At 45.6% G+C, this 18,381-nt stretch overlaps 1 protein-coding gene across 3 annotated transcripts in view; it reads left to right on the forward strand.

Annotated features, from left to right (window-relative positions):
• Window positions 1-6,590: 6,590 nt before the first annotated feature.
• The window catches only part of AMPD3 (adenosine monophosphate deaminase 3), a 44,718-nt gene continuing 32,927 nt past the window's right edge, over window positions 6,591-18,381 (forward strand). Inside the window, exon 1 of one of the 3 annotated variants that reach the window (XM_083164724.1) lies at window positions 6,591-6,825. Coding sequence is in view for 1 of the 3 variants with exons in the window: in XM_083164723.1 (XP_083020849.1) it covers window positions 14,104-14,125 (22 nt within the window). In the remaining 2 variants the exon portion in view is untranslated. Of the gene's footprint in view, window positions 6,826-7,851; window positions 7,881-12,817; window positions 14,126-18,381 lie in introns of those variants that run through there. The other 2 variants (XM_083164725.1, XM_083164723.1) reach the window with 2 other exon arrangements.

Genomic DNA, 18,381 nt, shown 5'->3' on the forward strand with positions numbered 1-18,381 from the left:
TGGCAGGAAGGTCGACCTGACTTAAGGTCGACATGGGCCAAGGTCGACATGACTTAAGGTCGAATTTGCATAAAGGTCGACATGAGGAAGGTCGACTGGTCATAAGGTCGACATGGGGTTTTTCACTGTTTTTTGAGCCGACATGTGCCGACAGGCGGTATTTCATGCCCTACCATCCACTAGGGCGTGGAGGAGGTTATTAAAGCTGTGGCGAGAGAAGCGAGTCACAGTGCCCGATGCATAGCGAGCGAAGCGAGCAATGCGAGGGTCCGATTCTCATTGCCACCTGTGTCCATGTCGACTGTGTCGACATTCGGATAAAAAAACAGTGAAAAACCCATGTCGACCTTATGACCAGTCGACCTTCCTCATGTCGACCTTTATGCAAATTCGACCTTAAGTCATGTCGACCTTGGCCCATGTCGACCTTAAATCAGGTCGACCTTCCAGCCAGTCGACCTAATGGGGTCGACCTAATGACTGTAGACCTAAGTTCATTCTGACAGATGTACCGATCCCGTACAAAGACAGAGTTATATTTATCCACTCCCTGGACACATGCTGACTATTTCCAGGTATCAGCAATAACAGGTGCTACATACATTTATATAGGAATGGTTCTGTCTTACAGGTCAGTATGCCTCAACGCCCAGAGATGCTATTCTCTGTATACGAAGGGGTGATCTTACACCCACATAATTCAACACTGTCCAGCAGGGAGATAGAGAACCATTTGTATCGGTTGGCTGATTCTTCACTCTTAGAAAATACAGAACTGGAGGCTCCACTTTTCCTTTAATTGCTTAATATATACTGCAGAGCAAGGGTGGTAAACTGTCCTCAAGATCTACCTACAGTTCATGGTTTTTAGGCCCCCTTAGGATCTGTAGAATGTGTCGGTTAGGAATGACTGCAGCACAGGTTTTCAAATGTGACAGTTAGTAATGACTACACCTGTGCACCAGCTAGGTGGTCTGGGGAAAGTGACAGTTAGTAATGACTACACCTTTGCACCAGCTATGTGGTCTGGGAAAGGTGACAGTTAGTAATGACTACACCTGTGGACCAGCTTAGGTGGTCTGGGAAACGTGACAGTTAGTAATGACCACACCTGTGCACCAGACAAGTGGTCTAGTAAGCGTGACAGTTAGTAATAACTACACCTGTGCACCAGCTAGGTGGTCTGGGAAACGTGACAGTTAAAGAAAGAAAGAAAGAAAAAGACTCTTTTTGTTGGGGCACTCTTGTTAGACAATGTGATTGTTATGATATTGTTCAGTCAATTAGAGGGTTGTATAAGTCCTAGGAATCTGATGGTAATATAGTGTTTATTGGGGTGTAGTAGGGGGAATTCCTCTGTGGATTTTTTAGTAAAACTTAGCTTTTATTTATTTTTTATAAAATAACTCTATACATTACACACACATACATAAGGACACACAAAACATATAATATTTACACTTCTTAAAAGAAAACCTTTCAGGTGCAAAGCCAAGTTTTACAAAAAAATCCACAGGGGAATTCTCCCCACTACAACAAAATAAACACTATATTACCATTCAGATTCCTAGGACTTATACAACCCTCTAATTGACTGAACAACATCATAACAATCCCATTGTCTAACAAGAGTGCCCCAACAAAAAGAGAGTCTTTTTCTTTCTTTCTTCCATTGTTATTTTACTCTCTAGGGAGCACCCCCACTTTTATTCATTATCTGATATTTCTATCTCTTATATATTTAGCCAGATCTGTCACTCATCCCCTGTGTGTATAACGTTCCTGCCCAGCAGGATACACAAACCCGCCCCCCAAGGGAAAAGTGTTCTATGTGTATAACGTTCGACACACCCCACCCCCTTGACATCACCTCCCCCGCCCAGCCAGGGCTACAGTACACAAGCACCATCTACCATTACTCCACAGCCACCATCCACCATTACTCCCGCACCCCCCCCCCCCTCTGCCAGCAAACAACCCCCCCCCCCCGGACACCCGTGACCCCCCTCCCGCGATTCGCGGGTCCCCCACGACCCCCCCTCCCGCGATTCGCGGGACCCTCGTGACCACCCTCCCGCGATTCACGGTACCGCCCCGCGACCCCCCCTCCCACGATTCGCGGGACCCCCGCGACCCCCCCTCCTGTGATTCGCGGGACCCCCGCGACCCCCCCTCCCGCAATTCATGGGACCCCCGCGGACCCCCCTCACGCGATTCGCGACCCCCTCCCCCGCGACCCCCCTCCAGCGATTCAGTTGTGCACCTTCCTCAATACAGAATGCCACTCTGAAATACAGACCTCATCATTGCACCAGGGAAAGGTAAACTGCACTGAGTGCACTGGGATAGTTAACACTGATTCTGGGTACAGTTGGCATGCAGAAGTAGCTGACAGGAAGGAGTGAGGAAGTGCTACACAGTTTACTAGACAAAGTCCCTGTTACAGTTGACTAGAATCAGGGAAACAGCAGCTGACTTGCAGCGTCAAGCTCCCCAAACATTGGCTGGGTGGTGCCAGGCAGGGGCAGAGTGTTGACAAGACTTCTCCTGCAAGAGAGAGGGGACCCAGATCCCCCTCCCACAGACAGAGTGGGCAGTATCTCCTACTGAGACTGAAGGGCAGTGGGCAGGGAGGAGGCAATAACCGGTTGCCTGTAAGGAGAGTGGCTCTAGGTAGCAAAGGGACATCTCATTAGTGTGTAAATGGTGAGAGAACCATGTTGGAATGTCTCTCTGGCTGGAGGCCTGTGATGGAATGTCTCTCTGGTTGGAGGCCTGTGATGGAATGTCTCTCTGGTTGGAGGCCTGTGTTGTAATGTCTCTCTGGTTGGAGGCCTGTGTTGGAATGTCTCTCCGGTTGGAGGCCTGTGATGGAATGTCTCTCTGGTTGGAGGCCTGCGATGGAATGTCTCCCTGGTTGGAGACTTGTGATGGAATGTCTCTCTGGCTGGAGACCTGTGATGGAATGTCTCTCTGGTTGGAGGCCTGTGATGGAATGTCTCTCTGGTTAGAGGCATGTGATGGAATATCTCTCTGGTTGGAGGTCTGCGATGGAATGTCTCTCTGGTTGGAGGCATGTGATGGAATGCCTCTCTGGTTGGAGGCATGTGATGGAATGTCTCTCTCGTTGGAGGCCTGTGATGGAATGTCTCTCTGGTTGGAGGCCTGTGATGGAATGTCTCTCTGGTTGAAGGCCTGTGATGGAATGTCTCTCTGGTTGGGGACCTGCGATGGAATGTCTCTCTGGTTGAAGGCCTTTGATGGAATGTCTCTCTGGCCGGAGGCCTGTGATGGAATGTCTCTCTGGTTGGGGACCTGCAATGGAATGTCTCTCTGGCTGGAGACCTGCGATGGAATGTCTCTATGGCTGGAGGCCTGTGATGGAATGTCTCTCTGGTTGGAGGCCTGTGATGGAATGTCTCTCTGGTTGGAGGCCTGTGATGGAATGTCTCTCTGGTTGGGGACCTGCGATGGAATGTCTCTCTGGCTGGAGGCCTGCGATGGAATGTCTCTCTGGCCGGAGGCCTGTGATGGAATGTCTCTCTGTTTGGAGGCCTGTGATGGAATGTCTCTCTGGTTGGAGGCCTGTGATGGAATGTCTCTCTGGTTGGGGACCTGCGATGGAATGTCTCTCTTGCTGGAGACCTGCGATGGAATGTCTCTCTGGCTGGAGGCCTGTGATGGAATGTCTCTCTGGTTGGAGGCCTGTGATGGAATGTCTCTCTGGTTGGAGGCCTGTGATGGAATGTTTCTCGGTTAGAGGCCTGTAATGGAATGTCTCTCTGGTTGTAGGCCTGTAATGGAATGTCTCTCTGGTTGGAGGCCTGTGATGGAATGTCTCTCTGGTTGGAGGAGTGTGATGGAATGTCTCTCTGGTTGGCGGTCTGTGATGGAATGTCTCTGGTTAGAGAGCTGTGATGGTATATATCTGGTTGGAGAGCTGTGATGGTATATATCTGGTTGGAGAGCTGTGATGGTATATATCTGGTTGGAGAGCTGTGATGGTATATATTTGGTTGGAGGCCTGTGATGGGTCTCTATGTATGAGGATCTATAACGGAATGACTCTTTGTTTGGAGACCTTTATGGAACATCCTTCTGTTTGGAGACCTTTATGGAACATCTCTCTGTTTGGAGACCTTTATGGAACATCTCTCTGTATGGAGACCTTTGATGGAACATCTCTCTCTTTGGAGACCTTTATGCAACATCTCTCTGTATGGAGACCCATGATGGAACCTCTCTCTGTTTGGAGGCCTGTCATTTCCCTGATCAGTGCTGTATGGCAGTGTCATGAAAGGATTTGCATTGCTGGCAGCATATGAGTCACAGCTGGAGCCCTTACCGTGGTTTGCAGGGGCAGAATGATCTCGGGACTTATCCAGGGCAGGATGTGTGTGTAATATTTGACATACATCCAAATATACTATTTGCAGAGTACACACACAGTACATGTAACATGAATGGACTGGTAAGGTTGGTATTGCCAATGATAATGCATTGGTCTGTGGCAGAAACAAAAGCTGGTATGGCTTGTTATTTAGGATCAGCGCACATGATGGTTGCCGGTTATGTGTGATCATTGGGGACACCATTATTCTATGTCAGATGTTCCTGTTATCTGGGTAAGCTCATAAAGGCCCTTATTCTGATCGGTGCGGCCCGATCAGAATATGCGGCCAGGACCGTGCAGGCGAATCCCCGCCTTCCATACGGATCGCCACCTCCGTCCGTACGCGGATATGTGGCGATCCGCATGAAATTGGACGGGGATACGCCTCCTCCATCTTGGGAGCAGCCCCTGCATTCGATGGTCGCCGAACATCGAATGCAGGGCCGCACGCTCCACCAGCGCCCGCCACGCTAGACCACACGGACACTTGTCCGTATGAAATCATGTATGGGGGCGGGCAGCTGACATCCGGCGATGTCAGATGCCCGCCCCCTACACAAGCGTCACGGCTTCATTACCATGCATACGCCCCGCGTTTGCATGGGAACGCCCATGAAACGCGGGGCGTATGCATAGGGTAATGAGGCTAAGTAGCCCTACACGCCCCTCTCCGCCCCCTGTGCGGCGTATAAAGAATACGTGCGGCGAAACCGCTTGCACATGCGCAGAGTGACCTCTGCACATGCGCAGTCCAAAAACATCGGCGATACGACCGCACCGATCAGAATAAGGGCCCATGAGACACAATATTGGCACACAGATCAGAGGAAGCAATTAGCCGAGAAGGAGGAAACTCCATTATACTGAGAGACATTACGGTGGGTGTGCCACCATTAATGGGTGCATTACACATTTAAAAGCTTTGTGTCACATGATCCATTAGTTTGGAAAGCAGAATCAATAAGGAGAATAAGGCTCTGAGCACGCTGACTGCATCACTGCAGGTCTCTGGCTATGGAACGTTGGTGACTCGCTGCCTGGAGCTTATACATAACAACACTTACTGTATCATCACTAGGATGCTCACCATATAAGTCTCACTGCACACGCACCACAATAGTCCTCGCAGCAAACTGCCAGTAAGGGACCATGAGGTGATGGTAACTGACATGCAGGCACGGGAGGTTCCAGAGGGGGCGCTGCTGCGCAATTCAAATAGGGGAGGCTGGTACTTTATCTCTCTCCACATCTGTGCCATGGAAAAGTCAAACTATTTATATGGAGATACATGATGGAGATACAGTCAACGATCAGTAATTTCAATGACCCAAGTGGGCGTAGAGTTATATTAGAAGAATAGTGTCCATGTCAACAGATGTTGACATAGACATGCCAAAATAGACAATATCTAGGTCGACACCAAAGATTGGTCGACATACCCTAGGTCAGGCATGTCCAAACTACAGGCCTTACATGCCTTGCCACAGTATTGCTATTGAAAAAGTTAAAACTATAACAAGGCATGCTGGGATGTGTAGTTTCACAACAGCAGGAAGGCCACAGTTTGGAAAAGCCTGCCCTAGGTCGACATGAGTTTTTCACCCTTTTTTGTGTCTACATCGACCTATGCCGACATGGACACCATATAAGTGTACCATGTCCCTGCGCATGGCTCGCCATGCTTCGGGCACAGTGCCCACTATTATATTCTCACTCTATGCCCACTTGGATAGTAAATTATGAAAAACCACTTTTAAAAAACAAAAAAACGTAAAAAACTCATGTCAGTCTTATTCATGTCAACCATGTCCATATCAACCTTAAGCTTGTGTTGACCTTCTGTCACTGTTGACCTAGGGTATGTCGACCAATCTTAGGTGCCGACCTAGCCACTGTTCACCAATATGATAATGACTGTTCGTCAGTGGTTAAGGTGCCCATACACTAGTAAGATTTATCTTCAGATCTGGCTGGTTGGAACAAAAACATGGTTATGGATGAGTGACAGTTTGGCAGTTTTCCAGCATTTCCAAGCAAATGGTCAACTGTCATTTGCTCTCATCCATAACCATGTTTTTGTTCCAACCAGCCAGATCTGCAGATAAATCTGCGTGTGTATGGCCACCTTTACAGTGGGTGTGTGTGCACTGCTGCTTGGGCTCCAGTAATTACATGCTACCTCAGTCCACGTGCTGCAGAACAGGGAAGACGCCTTGTTTGGCTCTGCATGTGTGCAGTGTTTGCTAGGGCTCTGCATGAATGACAATATCAGTTTGCCCAGCAGAGGGACTGCAATCTGAGCTCAGGGAGAAGTTTCCTCCTGTAACCAGACAGAAGTGCTGCAGGTAACTGGATCCAGGCAGGGGCAGAGGCTCCGCATTCCGCAGCATCCGTACCGCAATCGCTGAGGACAGAACGCAGAGCACCTGGAGGTATGTTACTATCTGCGTACACTGTGCCATCTGCGCCCCGCTATTAGATTCAAAGGGTGCGATCCCTCCAAATGTGACATTGCTGCTTTACCCAACTCAAGGTCAGGCACACACATGGTGCAGAATATTCCCATGGATCCATCAAAATCTCAGTGTACAGTATAAAGTATAATCTGTTACAGGTCATCCCCTTATTGTCTCCGACATTGGCGGAACTATAGAGGGTGAAAGGGGTGCCAACTGCTAGGGGGCCCAGAGTCTTAAGGGGGCCAGGACCCAGGTTATAAAGTTGCATACCAATTGCCCAGGCTGAATGGTGTGATAATCGTGATCAGTAAGAGGATGGTATAATGGTAAGGGGACAGTGTCATTTGTCATAATCTAATCTGCTCATTCTAATGTTACAGAACTAGAACTGGGGTACTGGAATGTGCCACAATATGAAATGGAGGCACTATAGTGTGTGGCACATTATGTACTCAGGACACTGTATGTCATAATATGAATTGTGGATACTGTGTGGTATAATGTGTACTGGCGGTATTATGTAAATTAAGAAACTACAGTATGATGGTTCAAAATACGATTTCACTACTAGGGGGCATAATACTAACTAGGGCATGGAGAGATGTCTCTCAAGAATCATTGGGACAGGGGCCCCTTCAGAATATTGCAACAGGACCCACAAAGTTTTTGTTACGCCACTGGTCTCCGATGCAGGCTGCTACAACCAACATGATGTGTGACCACTGCCTGCACAGTCGTATGCTTGTTTTGTTTACACTGCCTGTCCTGTGTGTATACTATAGCTATTGCTGTGTACTCAGTGCCTCACCTATGTATATAGCTATCACTGTGTATATCTCTAGTACTGTGTACACTACATAACTGCCAACATGACCGTCTCCAGGAGGGACACAATGCTCTACTCCTGGACTTCCCTATTCAATTTTTATTAACATGACATGTGTTGAACAGGTTAATTGATAAGAAAGGTGTTTTAACACAAGTGATGATGATCATACATGAAGAGGGACGTCCAGAAACGGAGAATTGTGTGTACACTATACTCAGTGCCTCACCTGTGTATATTACTATTACTGTGTACACTACTTAGTGCCTCACCTGTGTATATTACTATTACTGTGTACACTACTCAGTGCCTCACCTGTGTATATTACTATTACTGTGTGCACTACTCAGTGTAGGGTGACCAACTCATCCCTTTAATACGGGACACATATTAATTACACAGGTTCTGTGAAATGGAGTCTTGAGGTGTGGCAGTTTAAAACCAGGTGAAAGCCAGCCACAGAACCTGTGTAATTAATATGTGTCCCGGTTTAAAGGGATGAGTTGATCACCCTAACTCAGTGCCTCATCTGTGTATATTACTGTGTGTACACTACTCAGTGCCTCACCTGTGGATATTACTGTGTGTACACTACTCAGTGCCTCACCTGTGGATATTACTGTGTGTACACTACTCAGTGCCTCACCTGTGTATATTACTATTACTGTGTACACTACTCAGTGCCTCACCTGTGTATATTACTGTGTGTACACTACTCAGTGCCTCGCCTGTGTATATTACTATTACTGTGTACACTACTCAGTGCCTCACCTGTGTATATTACTATTACTGTGTGCAATACTCAGTGCCTCACCTGTGTATATTACTATTACTGTGTACACTACTCAGTGCCTCACCTGTGTATATTACTATTACTGTGTGCAATACTCAGTGCCTCACCTGTGTATATTACTATTACTGTGTGTACACTACTCAGTGCCTCACCTGTGTATATTACTGTGTGCAATACTCAGTGCCTCACTTGTGTATATTACTATTACTGTGTGTACACTATGCAGTGCCTCAACTGTGTATATTACTATTACTGTGTACACTACTCAGTGCCTCACCTGTGTATATCACTATTACTGTGTAGACTACTCAGTGCCTCACCTGTGTATATTACTGTGTGTACACTACTCAGTGCCTCACCTGTGTATATTACTATTACTGTGTACACTACTCAGTGCCTCACCTGTGTATATTACTATTACTGTGTGCAATACTCAGTGCCTCACCTGTGTATATTACTATTACTGTGTGTACACTACTCAGTGCCTCACCTGTGTATATCACTATTACTGTGTGTACACTATGCAGTGCCTCACCTGTGTATATTACTATTACTGTGTACACTACTCAGTGCCTCACCTGTGTATATTACTATTACTGTGTACACTACTCAGTGCCTCACCTGTGTATATTACTATTACTGTTTGCAATACTCAGTGCCTCACCTGTGTATATTACTATTACTGTGTGTACACTACTCAGTGCCTCACCTGTGTATATTACTATTACTGTGTGTACACTACTCAGTGCCTCACCTGTGTATATTACTGTGTGCAATACTCAGTGCCTCACTTGTGTATATTACTATTACTGTGTGTACACTATGCAGTGCCTCAACTGTGTATATTACTATTACTGTGTACACTACTCAGTGCCTCACCTGTGTATATCACTATTACTGTGTAGACTACTCAGTGCCTCACCTGTGTATATTACTGTGCGTACACTACTCAGTGCCTCACCTGTGTATATCACTATTACTGTGTGTACACTATGCAGTGCCTCACCTGTGTATATTACTATTACTGTGTACACTACTCAGTGCCTCACCTGTGTATATTACTATTACTGTGTACACTACTCAGTGCCTCACCTGTGTATATTACTATTACTGTGTGCACTACTCAGTGCCTCAACTGTGTATATTACTATTACTGTGTACACTACTCAGTGCCTCACCTGTGTATATCACTATGACTGTGTAGACTACTCAGTGCCTCACCTGTGTCTATTACTATTACTGTGTACACTACTCAGTGCCTCACCTGTGTATATTACTATTACTGTGTACACTTTGCAGTGCCTCAACTGTGTATATTACTATTACTGTGTACACTACTCAGTGCCTCAACTGTGTATATTATTATTATTACTGTGTGTACACTCTGCAGTGCCTCAACTGTGTATATTACTATTACTGTGTACACTACTCAGTGCCTCACATGTGTATATCACTATTACTGTGTGTACACTACTCAGTGCCTCATCTGTGTATATTACTATTACTGTGTACACTACTAAGTGCCTCACTTGTGTATATTACTATTACTGTGTACACTACTCAGTGTTTCAACTGTGTATATTACTATTACTGTGTACACTACTCAGTGTTTCAACTGTGTAAATTACTATTACTGTGTACACTACTCAGTGCCTCACCTGTGTATATTACTATTACTGTGTGCAATACTCAGTGCCTCACCTGTGTATATTACTATTACTGTGTGTACACTACTCAGTGCCTCACCTGTGTATATTACTGTGTGCAATACTCAGTGCCTCACCTGTGTATATTACTATTACTGTGTACACTACTCAGTGCCTCACCTGTGTATATTACTGTGTGTACACTACTCAGTGCCTCACCTGTGTATATCACTATTACTGTGTGTACACTATGCAGTGCCTCACCTGTGTATATTACTATTACTGTGTACACTACTCAGTGCCTCACCTGTGTATATTACTATTACTGTGTACACTACTCAGTGCCTCACCTGTGTATATTACTATTACTGTGTACACTATGCAGTGCCTCAACTGTGTATATTACTATTACTGTGTACACTACTCAGTGCCTCAACTGTGTATATTATTATTACTGTGTGTACACTCTGCAGTGCCTCAAATGTGTATATTACTATTACTGTGTACACTACTCAGTGCCTCACATGTGTATATCACTATTACTGTGTGTACACTACTCAGTGCCTCAACTGTGTATATTACTATTACTGTGTACACTACTCAGTGCCTCACCTGTGTATATTACTATTACTGTGTACACTACTCAGTGCCTCACTTGTGTATATTACTATTACTGTGTACACTACTCAGTGTTTCAACTGTGTATATTACTATTACTGTGTACACTACTCAGTGCCTCACCTGTGTATATTACTGTGTGTACACTACTCAGTGCCTCACCTGTGTATATTACTGTGTGTACACTATGCAGTGCCTCACCTGTGTATATTACTATTACTGTGTACACTACTCAGTGCCTCACCTGTGTATATTACTGTGTGTACACTACTCAGTGCCTCACCTGTGTATATTACTATTACTATGTACACTACTCAGTGCCTCACCTGTGTATATTACTATTACTGTGTACACTACTCAGTGCCTCACCTGTGTATATTACTGGGTACACTACTCAGTGCCTCACATGTGCATACCTCCCAACATGACCCTCTCCAGGAGGGACACAGTGCTCTATGTCTGACTTTCCTCTTAATTAATGATTTCCATCACCTGTTTTAAACAGATTAATTGAGAAGAAAGGTGTTTCACTACAGGTGATGGTAATCATAAATTAATAGAGCGGTACAGAAACAGAGCATTGTGTCCCTCCTGGAGAGGGTCATGTTTGGAGGTATGCATGTGTATATTACTGTGTGTACACTACTCAGTGCCTCACCTGTGTATATTACTATTACTGTGTACACTACTCAGCACCTCACCTGTGTTTATTACTATTACTGTGTGTACACTATACAGTGCCTCACCTGTGTATATTACTATTGCTGTGTACACTACTCAGTGCCTCACCTGTGTATATTACTATTGCTGTGTACACTACTCAGTGCCTCACCTGTGTATATTACTGTGTGTACACTACTCAGTGCCTCACCTGTGTATATAATTATTACTGTGTACACTACTCAGTGCCTCACCTGTGTATATAATTATTACTGGGTGTACACTATGCAGTGCCTCACCTGTGTATATTACTATTGCTGTGTACACTACTCAGTGCCTCACCTGTGTATATTACTATTACTGTGTGTACACTACTCAGTGCCTCACCTGTGTATATCACTATTACTGTGTACACTACTCAGTGCCTCACCTGTGTATATTACTATTACTGTGTGTACACTACTCAGTGCCTCACCTGTGTATATCACTATTGCTGTGTGTACACTATGCAGTGCCTCACCTGTGTATATTACTATTACTGTGTGTACACTACTCAGTGCCTCACCTGTGTATATCACTATTACTGTGTGCACTACTACAATTTACTAAGGCAGTGGTCAGGGAACTCGGTCCTCATTACCCCACGCAGTGCATGTTTTGCAGGTCTCCTCATAGAATCACAAGTGAAATAATTAACTCCACCTGCGGACCTTATAAAATGTGTCTGAGTAATTAGTACACCTGTGCACCTGCTGGGTTACCAGCAAAACATGCGCTGTGTGGGGTAATGAGGACCGAGTTCCCTGACCACTGTACTAAGGCGTCTAAAAATTAAAAGAGGTGATTTTACCCATAGACAGATTTTGTCTATCATTTCTCTATTGCAGGCACATCCAAACTGTAGCACTCCAGCTGTTGTGAAACTACACATCCCAGCATGCCCTGCCACAGTTTTAGCATTTCCTAACAGAAAAACTGTGGCAAGGTATGATGGGACTTGTATTTTCACAACATCTGGAGGGCCTTAGTTTGGACATGCCTGCTCTATTGCATCCTAGACAATGATTGGTTGCTACGGGCAACATCACCTCTTCATTTTTAGAAGCTTAAGTAAATGTACCTCTTATACTCTCCTGCGCCCACTCCTGGCATCACACGCCTCGCGGCTCTCCCGTGTACCTTCTGCCCTGTGTTTTCTCCTCCGCCCGGTCTTCTGTTGTCAGGAGGATGCTCCACTCCTGACTCAGGGAAGAGATATCTGGACAATGTAGCTCTGATCCAAAGTGACAATTATGCTAATCCAGTGCCTCTACCTCGCCTCTGACGTGTGGTTACTTATAAAAACACCGTACAGAAGAGTGACTGGAATAAGGCTCATCCAGCTTGTAATCTTCTCTACAAATACTTCCGGAGACACGGGCGATGCTCATCTGTGTTCAATCAGATAATAATACTGTCTCCTTGGTGCCTAGCACAGTTCTCAGTATGACCGGCAGTGTGTAACACATCCCTGCAGTGATAGCAGAGCTCTCAGTGTGAAGGCAGACAGAGGAAGGAGAACATCAGCCAAAGCTTCTCAGGGACTCAACCCAACAGAACTGGAATACCGACTACAAACAGGACCGGCCTTACCTGCTGTAGTAGGAATACCTACCACCAACAGGACCGGCCTTACCTGCTGTAGTAGGAATACCTACCACCAACAGGACCGGCCTTACCTGCTGTAGGAGGAATACCTACCACCAACAGGACTGGCCTTACCTGCTGTAGGAGGAATACCTACCACCCACAGGGCTGGCCTTACCCGCTGTAGGAGAAATACCTACCACCAACAGGACCGGCCTTACCTACTGTAGGAGGACTACCTACCACCAACAGGGCCAGCCTCACCTGCTGTAGGAGGAATACCTACCACCAACAGGGCCAGCCTCACCTGCTATAGGAGGAATACCTATCACCAACAGGACTGGCGTTACCTGCTGTAGGAGGAATACCTACCACCAACAGGGCCGGCCTTACCTGCTGTAGGAGGAATACCTACCACCAACAGGACTGGCCTTACCTGCTGTAGGAGGAATACCTACCACCAACAGGGCCGGCCTTACCTGCTGTAGGAGGAATACCTACCACCAACAGGACTGGCCTTACCTGCTGTACGAGGAATACATACCACCAACAGGGCCGGCCTTTTCTGCTGTAGGAGGAATACCTACCACCAACAGGACTGGCCTTACCTACTGTAGGAGGACTCCCTGCCACCAACAGGGCTGGCCTTACCTACTGTAGGAGGAATACCTACCACCAACAGGACTGGCCTTACCTGCTGTAAAAAGCATACCTACCTCCAATTGGGCCTCACTTTTTGCACAGCAGTCCCTACCACTAACAGGACTTTCATCACCAACTGTAGAGAAGTATCAACCTTCCATAGGACTGTACAGCTTTAACAGTACTTAAATACCACAGGGCCATCCTCACCTATTGTAAAGCAGTACTAACCTACAACAGGGCCGCCCTCACATCCTACAGAGCAGCATTTAGCAATCATTGGATTGGAGAAGGACCTACCTGTCACAGAACTACCTTCACCAGCCAGGAGACTCGTCTCACTAGGACTTACCTGACACAGAATTTGGCTCATCTGGTATTTATCCTGTCATTGGGATCTTTGTACTTGAAATAGGATTGTTATCTCAGTGGCCCTGCTAATGGCTGGTCCTGGATCTCTAGGTAAGTTCAGACTGCACACAGGCTGATGTACACTGACCTCTCCAATGTTCACTTACTGTATGGTAATAATCTAAGCAGGAGTCTTTCTATCTATCTTTCTATCTATCTCAGGGTTGCCGACCCTCCCGGAATTCCCGGGAGTCTCCCGAAAATCGGGTCCCCCTCCCGGTCCCCCGGAAGGGTGGGCAACCCTCCCGGAATCTGGGGGACCCCCCTGAACCCCCCGAATCGCGGCATGTAAATGCCGCAATCCGCGGGTCTCAGAGGAGGGGGCGGAGCTAAAATGGCACAATCGCGTCATTTTAGCCCCGCCCCCTCCATGGATATCAGTCATTTATACTATTTCCCGTTGTGGGGGGCGGGGCTTAATGACGTCACCGCGAAGCCCCGCCCCCGATCGGGTAAGAAAAGTCTCCTCTCCGGGCTTCTCCCGGAGAGGAGCATTAAAAAGTCGTCAACCCTGATCTATCTATCTATCTATCTATCTATCTATCTATCTATCTATCATAATGCATGTCTGTTTTTATATATGATTCTATGGGTCTGGTGTGTGTGTGTGTGTGTGTGTGTGTGTGTGTGTGTGTATGTATATATATATATATATATATATATATATATATATATATATATATATATATATTGCTGCATTTGGCAGTTTGCTTTGCCTACAATATATTATGGATAGTTATTTCAGGAACGAAACGGAACAATAATCGCTCTCGGACGAAGCCGTTCCTCATTCACTTCCGGAGAATGATGTTTTGACACTTTAACACTTTCCTGTAGACTGTGGAACTACTGTTGGCTAACAGAATGCTGCTGATATTATAATGCCAGTAAGAAGAGCTCGTCCTGGCATGTAATATATAATATACTGTAACGTTAATAATACAGAACCAGCCTGCTGTGACATACAGCTCTGCTGTTTGCATGTCAGTGTGTCTGGGCCTTTGCCAGTGTCTTCAGGCTGGTTTGTATATAAGACAGTGGGAAAGGCTGTCTACTCTCCACTGCTGCCAGATTCCCCAGAGCCCGCAAAGTACTCTGCATTATTTTATATGCTGTCGCCAGGGTCCTGAATAACAAGGCCCAGCTCTCAAAACAACCTGATGCATAGTTACCTACCCTCCTGCATTCTGCAGGAGACTCCCTGATATAGCAGCAATCTCCCTCTCTCCCTCATTAGTCTAGCAATCTCCCTCATGTCACCTAGCCCACATTACACTGTTACATTTTTGGGGAAAAAGGAATGAGAGACAGATACATTTACATTGAATCATCAGCATCATTTCCCAGCACTTTACCAAGTATAGTAGCTGTTACTAACTGCTTTGGGGATCATCTACATTTGGATATAAGTCATTTTAAAAGATTCCTCTCAGATGTAGCAGTACACACTCACGTTTCTAGGTGCCACTTACACAATCTCTTTTCAAAATCTCTCCATATATGGAACTAGACACGCCCTTTGGGTGGAGCATGACACGCCCCCTCAATGGGGCGGCGTGCAAAATGCTACTTCAAACTATAATCTCCCTGAAACTAGGCAAGTATGGCCTTATGAATGGGGGTTTTGTTTGCTTGGAAGAGGGCAAACACAAGACAGAAAAAAGGCTTTGTGGGCGCACTCTTATTTTTGTGTATGTGAAATTAGTTAAAACTTAACTTTTATTTCGATCTTTTAATATAGAATGACAAGAGTTATTAAAGAATTAGAGAAAAAGTACAAAGGGTGAGAAAAAGGGCACCAATTGTCAGAAACGTATAATAAATAAAATGTAGTGTGATGGCACTTTTCACTTTTCACACCTTACTCTCCATTCAGCGCATTACATCCTTATCATCATTGATATGTGGACAATGTGATTATGGGCGAAAATGAATGGTTTTGGTCCCTTGTATTATAGGTTCTGATAACCCGTAGGTTTAAATAACCTGTAGGGATATGTGATATGTGTTGCCCCAGCAATAGTACTTTTGGTATTTTCACAGCTTGTATTGCTCATGCAGTAGGCGTGTCCAGTGCAATTTATTTAGGGATACATCTAGCCTCTATTAATACCACACCAGATGTTCTTCAGGGGTCTGACACAAGAATACTATTCTCACCCGTCACTGCTTAGCTTCCAAGTTCGGGAAGTTTTTGGGCAGTTCCAGTGAGGTATGGTGGTATTTTTGGGGATTACTTCCCAATATTCAAATTGCCTGGTTAACTGCGGTTAGAGCATTTATAGCTGACTGGATACCCGACATATATGGCCACCAATGGATTTACAGCTAAGTACTAATCTGCAAAATTGCTGTAATCAGGTTTTTATGACATAACAGGGATTAAGGAAAATAATGAAAATAATTATGACATAGCAAGGGTTAAGGAAAATAATAAGAGGGAGGGAATGGGGAAAATAGGTAGGAGGAGTTTTTAATTAATGAGGCTTACTTGGCAGATATACTTTGCAGATATATGCAATGTGATCAGTTTAAAGTTCCTTATATATCTGGGATTATAGCCTTAGGTAGTATTAGGTAAATGTGGAGTTAAATACCTCTATGCTTAGCTTAAATTGCCTGCTGGTTTCTGGTGGTGAATATCATTTGTATAAGCGGGGTTCTCCAGTGTCCACAGTTCAATCCAGAGTGCTGCTATCCTAATATTGTAGCTCAGGTCCAATGCTGACTACTGTACATACTCAATTGCCAAATAGAATCTCCGCCTGCTACAATGTAGGAATAGATAATTGTTGCAGTTTGTTTAGAAAAAAGTGTCACTCTACTGCCAGGCGCAGATAGAGGACACTGGTACCTGGGACGCCGCCGCCAGGCGTCGGTGAGTGGAATCCAGGGGAGATTCTGGTGTGGCTGGCTGAGGATACAAGCGTGGAAGGTCTCTGGTCCAGTCACGCCGCTGCTATTGTCGCTGGGGTGTCCGTTTAGACACGTGTTTCGCCGGGATCGGCTTCATCAGAGTGAAGCCTTTTTTCTGTCTTGTGTTTGCCCTCTTCCGAGCAAACAAAACCCCCATTCAGTTGCTATACTGAAACGGTGGGTGCACCACCAATCATTGACTATTAGAATTTACTCATTATAGTCCTCATGTTGGTCTTCTCAATAACATAACCAAAATAAATAAACGTCAGTGCGGCTCCAAACCCCACCAAGTATGGCTTTATGTAATGTATACTGTATATACACTAAGGAATGTGCATTTCCATTATACACCGTGGTGGCTTCCATGTTGTGGGCTAGAAATGGAGCATGTAAAGGGGTCTGTGTATAAATCTCCACAAGATTCTGAAGAACTTCAGAAGTGTGACTTTACTATTTGCATACCTACCAACATCGAGGAAGTACGAGGAGGGACACTGTCATGGGCCGAAGGCGCGCCCATAAATTTTGGGGGCATGGCCTAGCGGGAAGGAGGCATCGCCTGTACTCGTGACGCTCACATGCCCCATTTTCGTGGCTGTGGGGGCATGAATAGGCATGCCCACAGAGTCTATTTATGGGTGACAGGGGGGACTCCCAGCTAACCCCCCCCCCCCCACCGCAGGATGCAGGAACGTCCTCAAAAAGGGACATTCCCGTGGGACAGTTGGGAGGTATGCATCTGTAAGTCATTTTGAACAATGGCTGCTGCAGCACTTTCTGTGTAGCAAACACTTCTTGTATGACAAATAGATAGCAGTGATGCAATCCGCATACACATACATCTCATAGCTGCCTGCTCTCCCGGAAAAAAGCAGGAGACGCAGGAAAATGTCTGGTTTTCCAGGTTGTCCGGAAGAATGCACAGGTCAATTGGAGTTGGCCTCCTCACACCAGTAGCCAACCACAGCCATCCAATGTATAAGTGCATATCAGTGTCCAGTGTTAATTCCGTCTCATGTAATAAGTGTGCATGGTCACGGGTTCGATCCCCACCATGGCTCTAACTGTCCGGAGTTTGTATATTCTCCCTCTGCTTGCGCGGGTTTCCTTCGGGTACTCCGGTTTCCTCCCACAATCCAATAATATACAGGTAGGTTAATTGGCTTCCAACAAAATTAACCCTAGAATGTCTGTGTGTGTGTGTACATGTGGTAGGGAATATAGAGTGTAAGCTCCACTGGGGCAGGGACTGATGTGAATGTTAAAAAAAAAAATTAAAAAAAATTGGCCAAAAATCATCTTTTAGTAAATATACCCTCAGGAGTGAGTGAAATGAACAAGTTAGATGGGTAAAATCTGCCTTATAAATGGCTCCAACATCTCCCTTT

This window comes from Crinia signifera, chromosome 11 (genome assembly GCF_055691185.1).
Source record: "Crinia signifera chromosome 11, ASM5569118v1, whole genome shotgun sequence".
Lineage (NCBI taxonomy): Eukaryota > Metazoa > Chordata > Amphibia > Anura > Myobatrachidae > Crinia > Crinia signifera.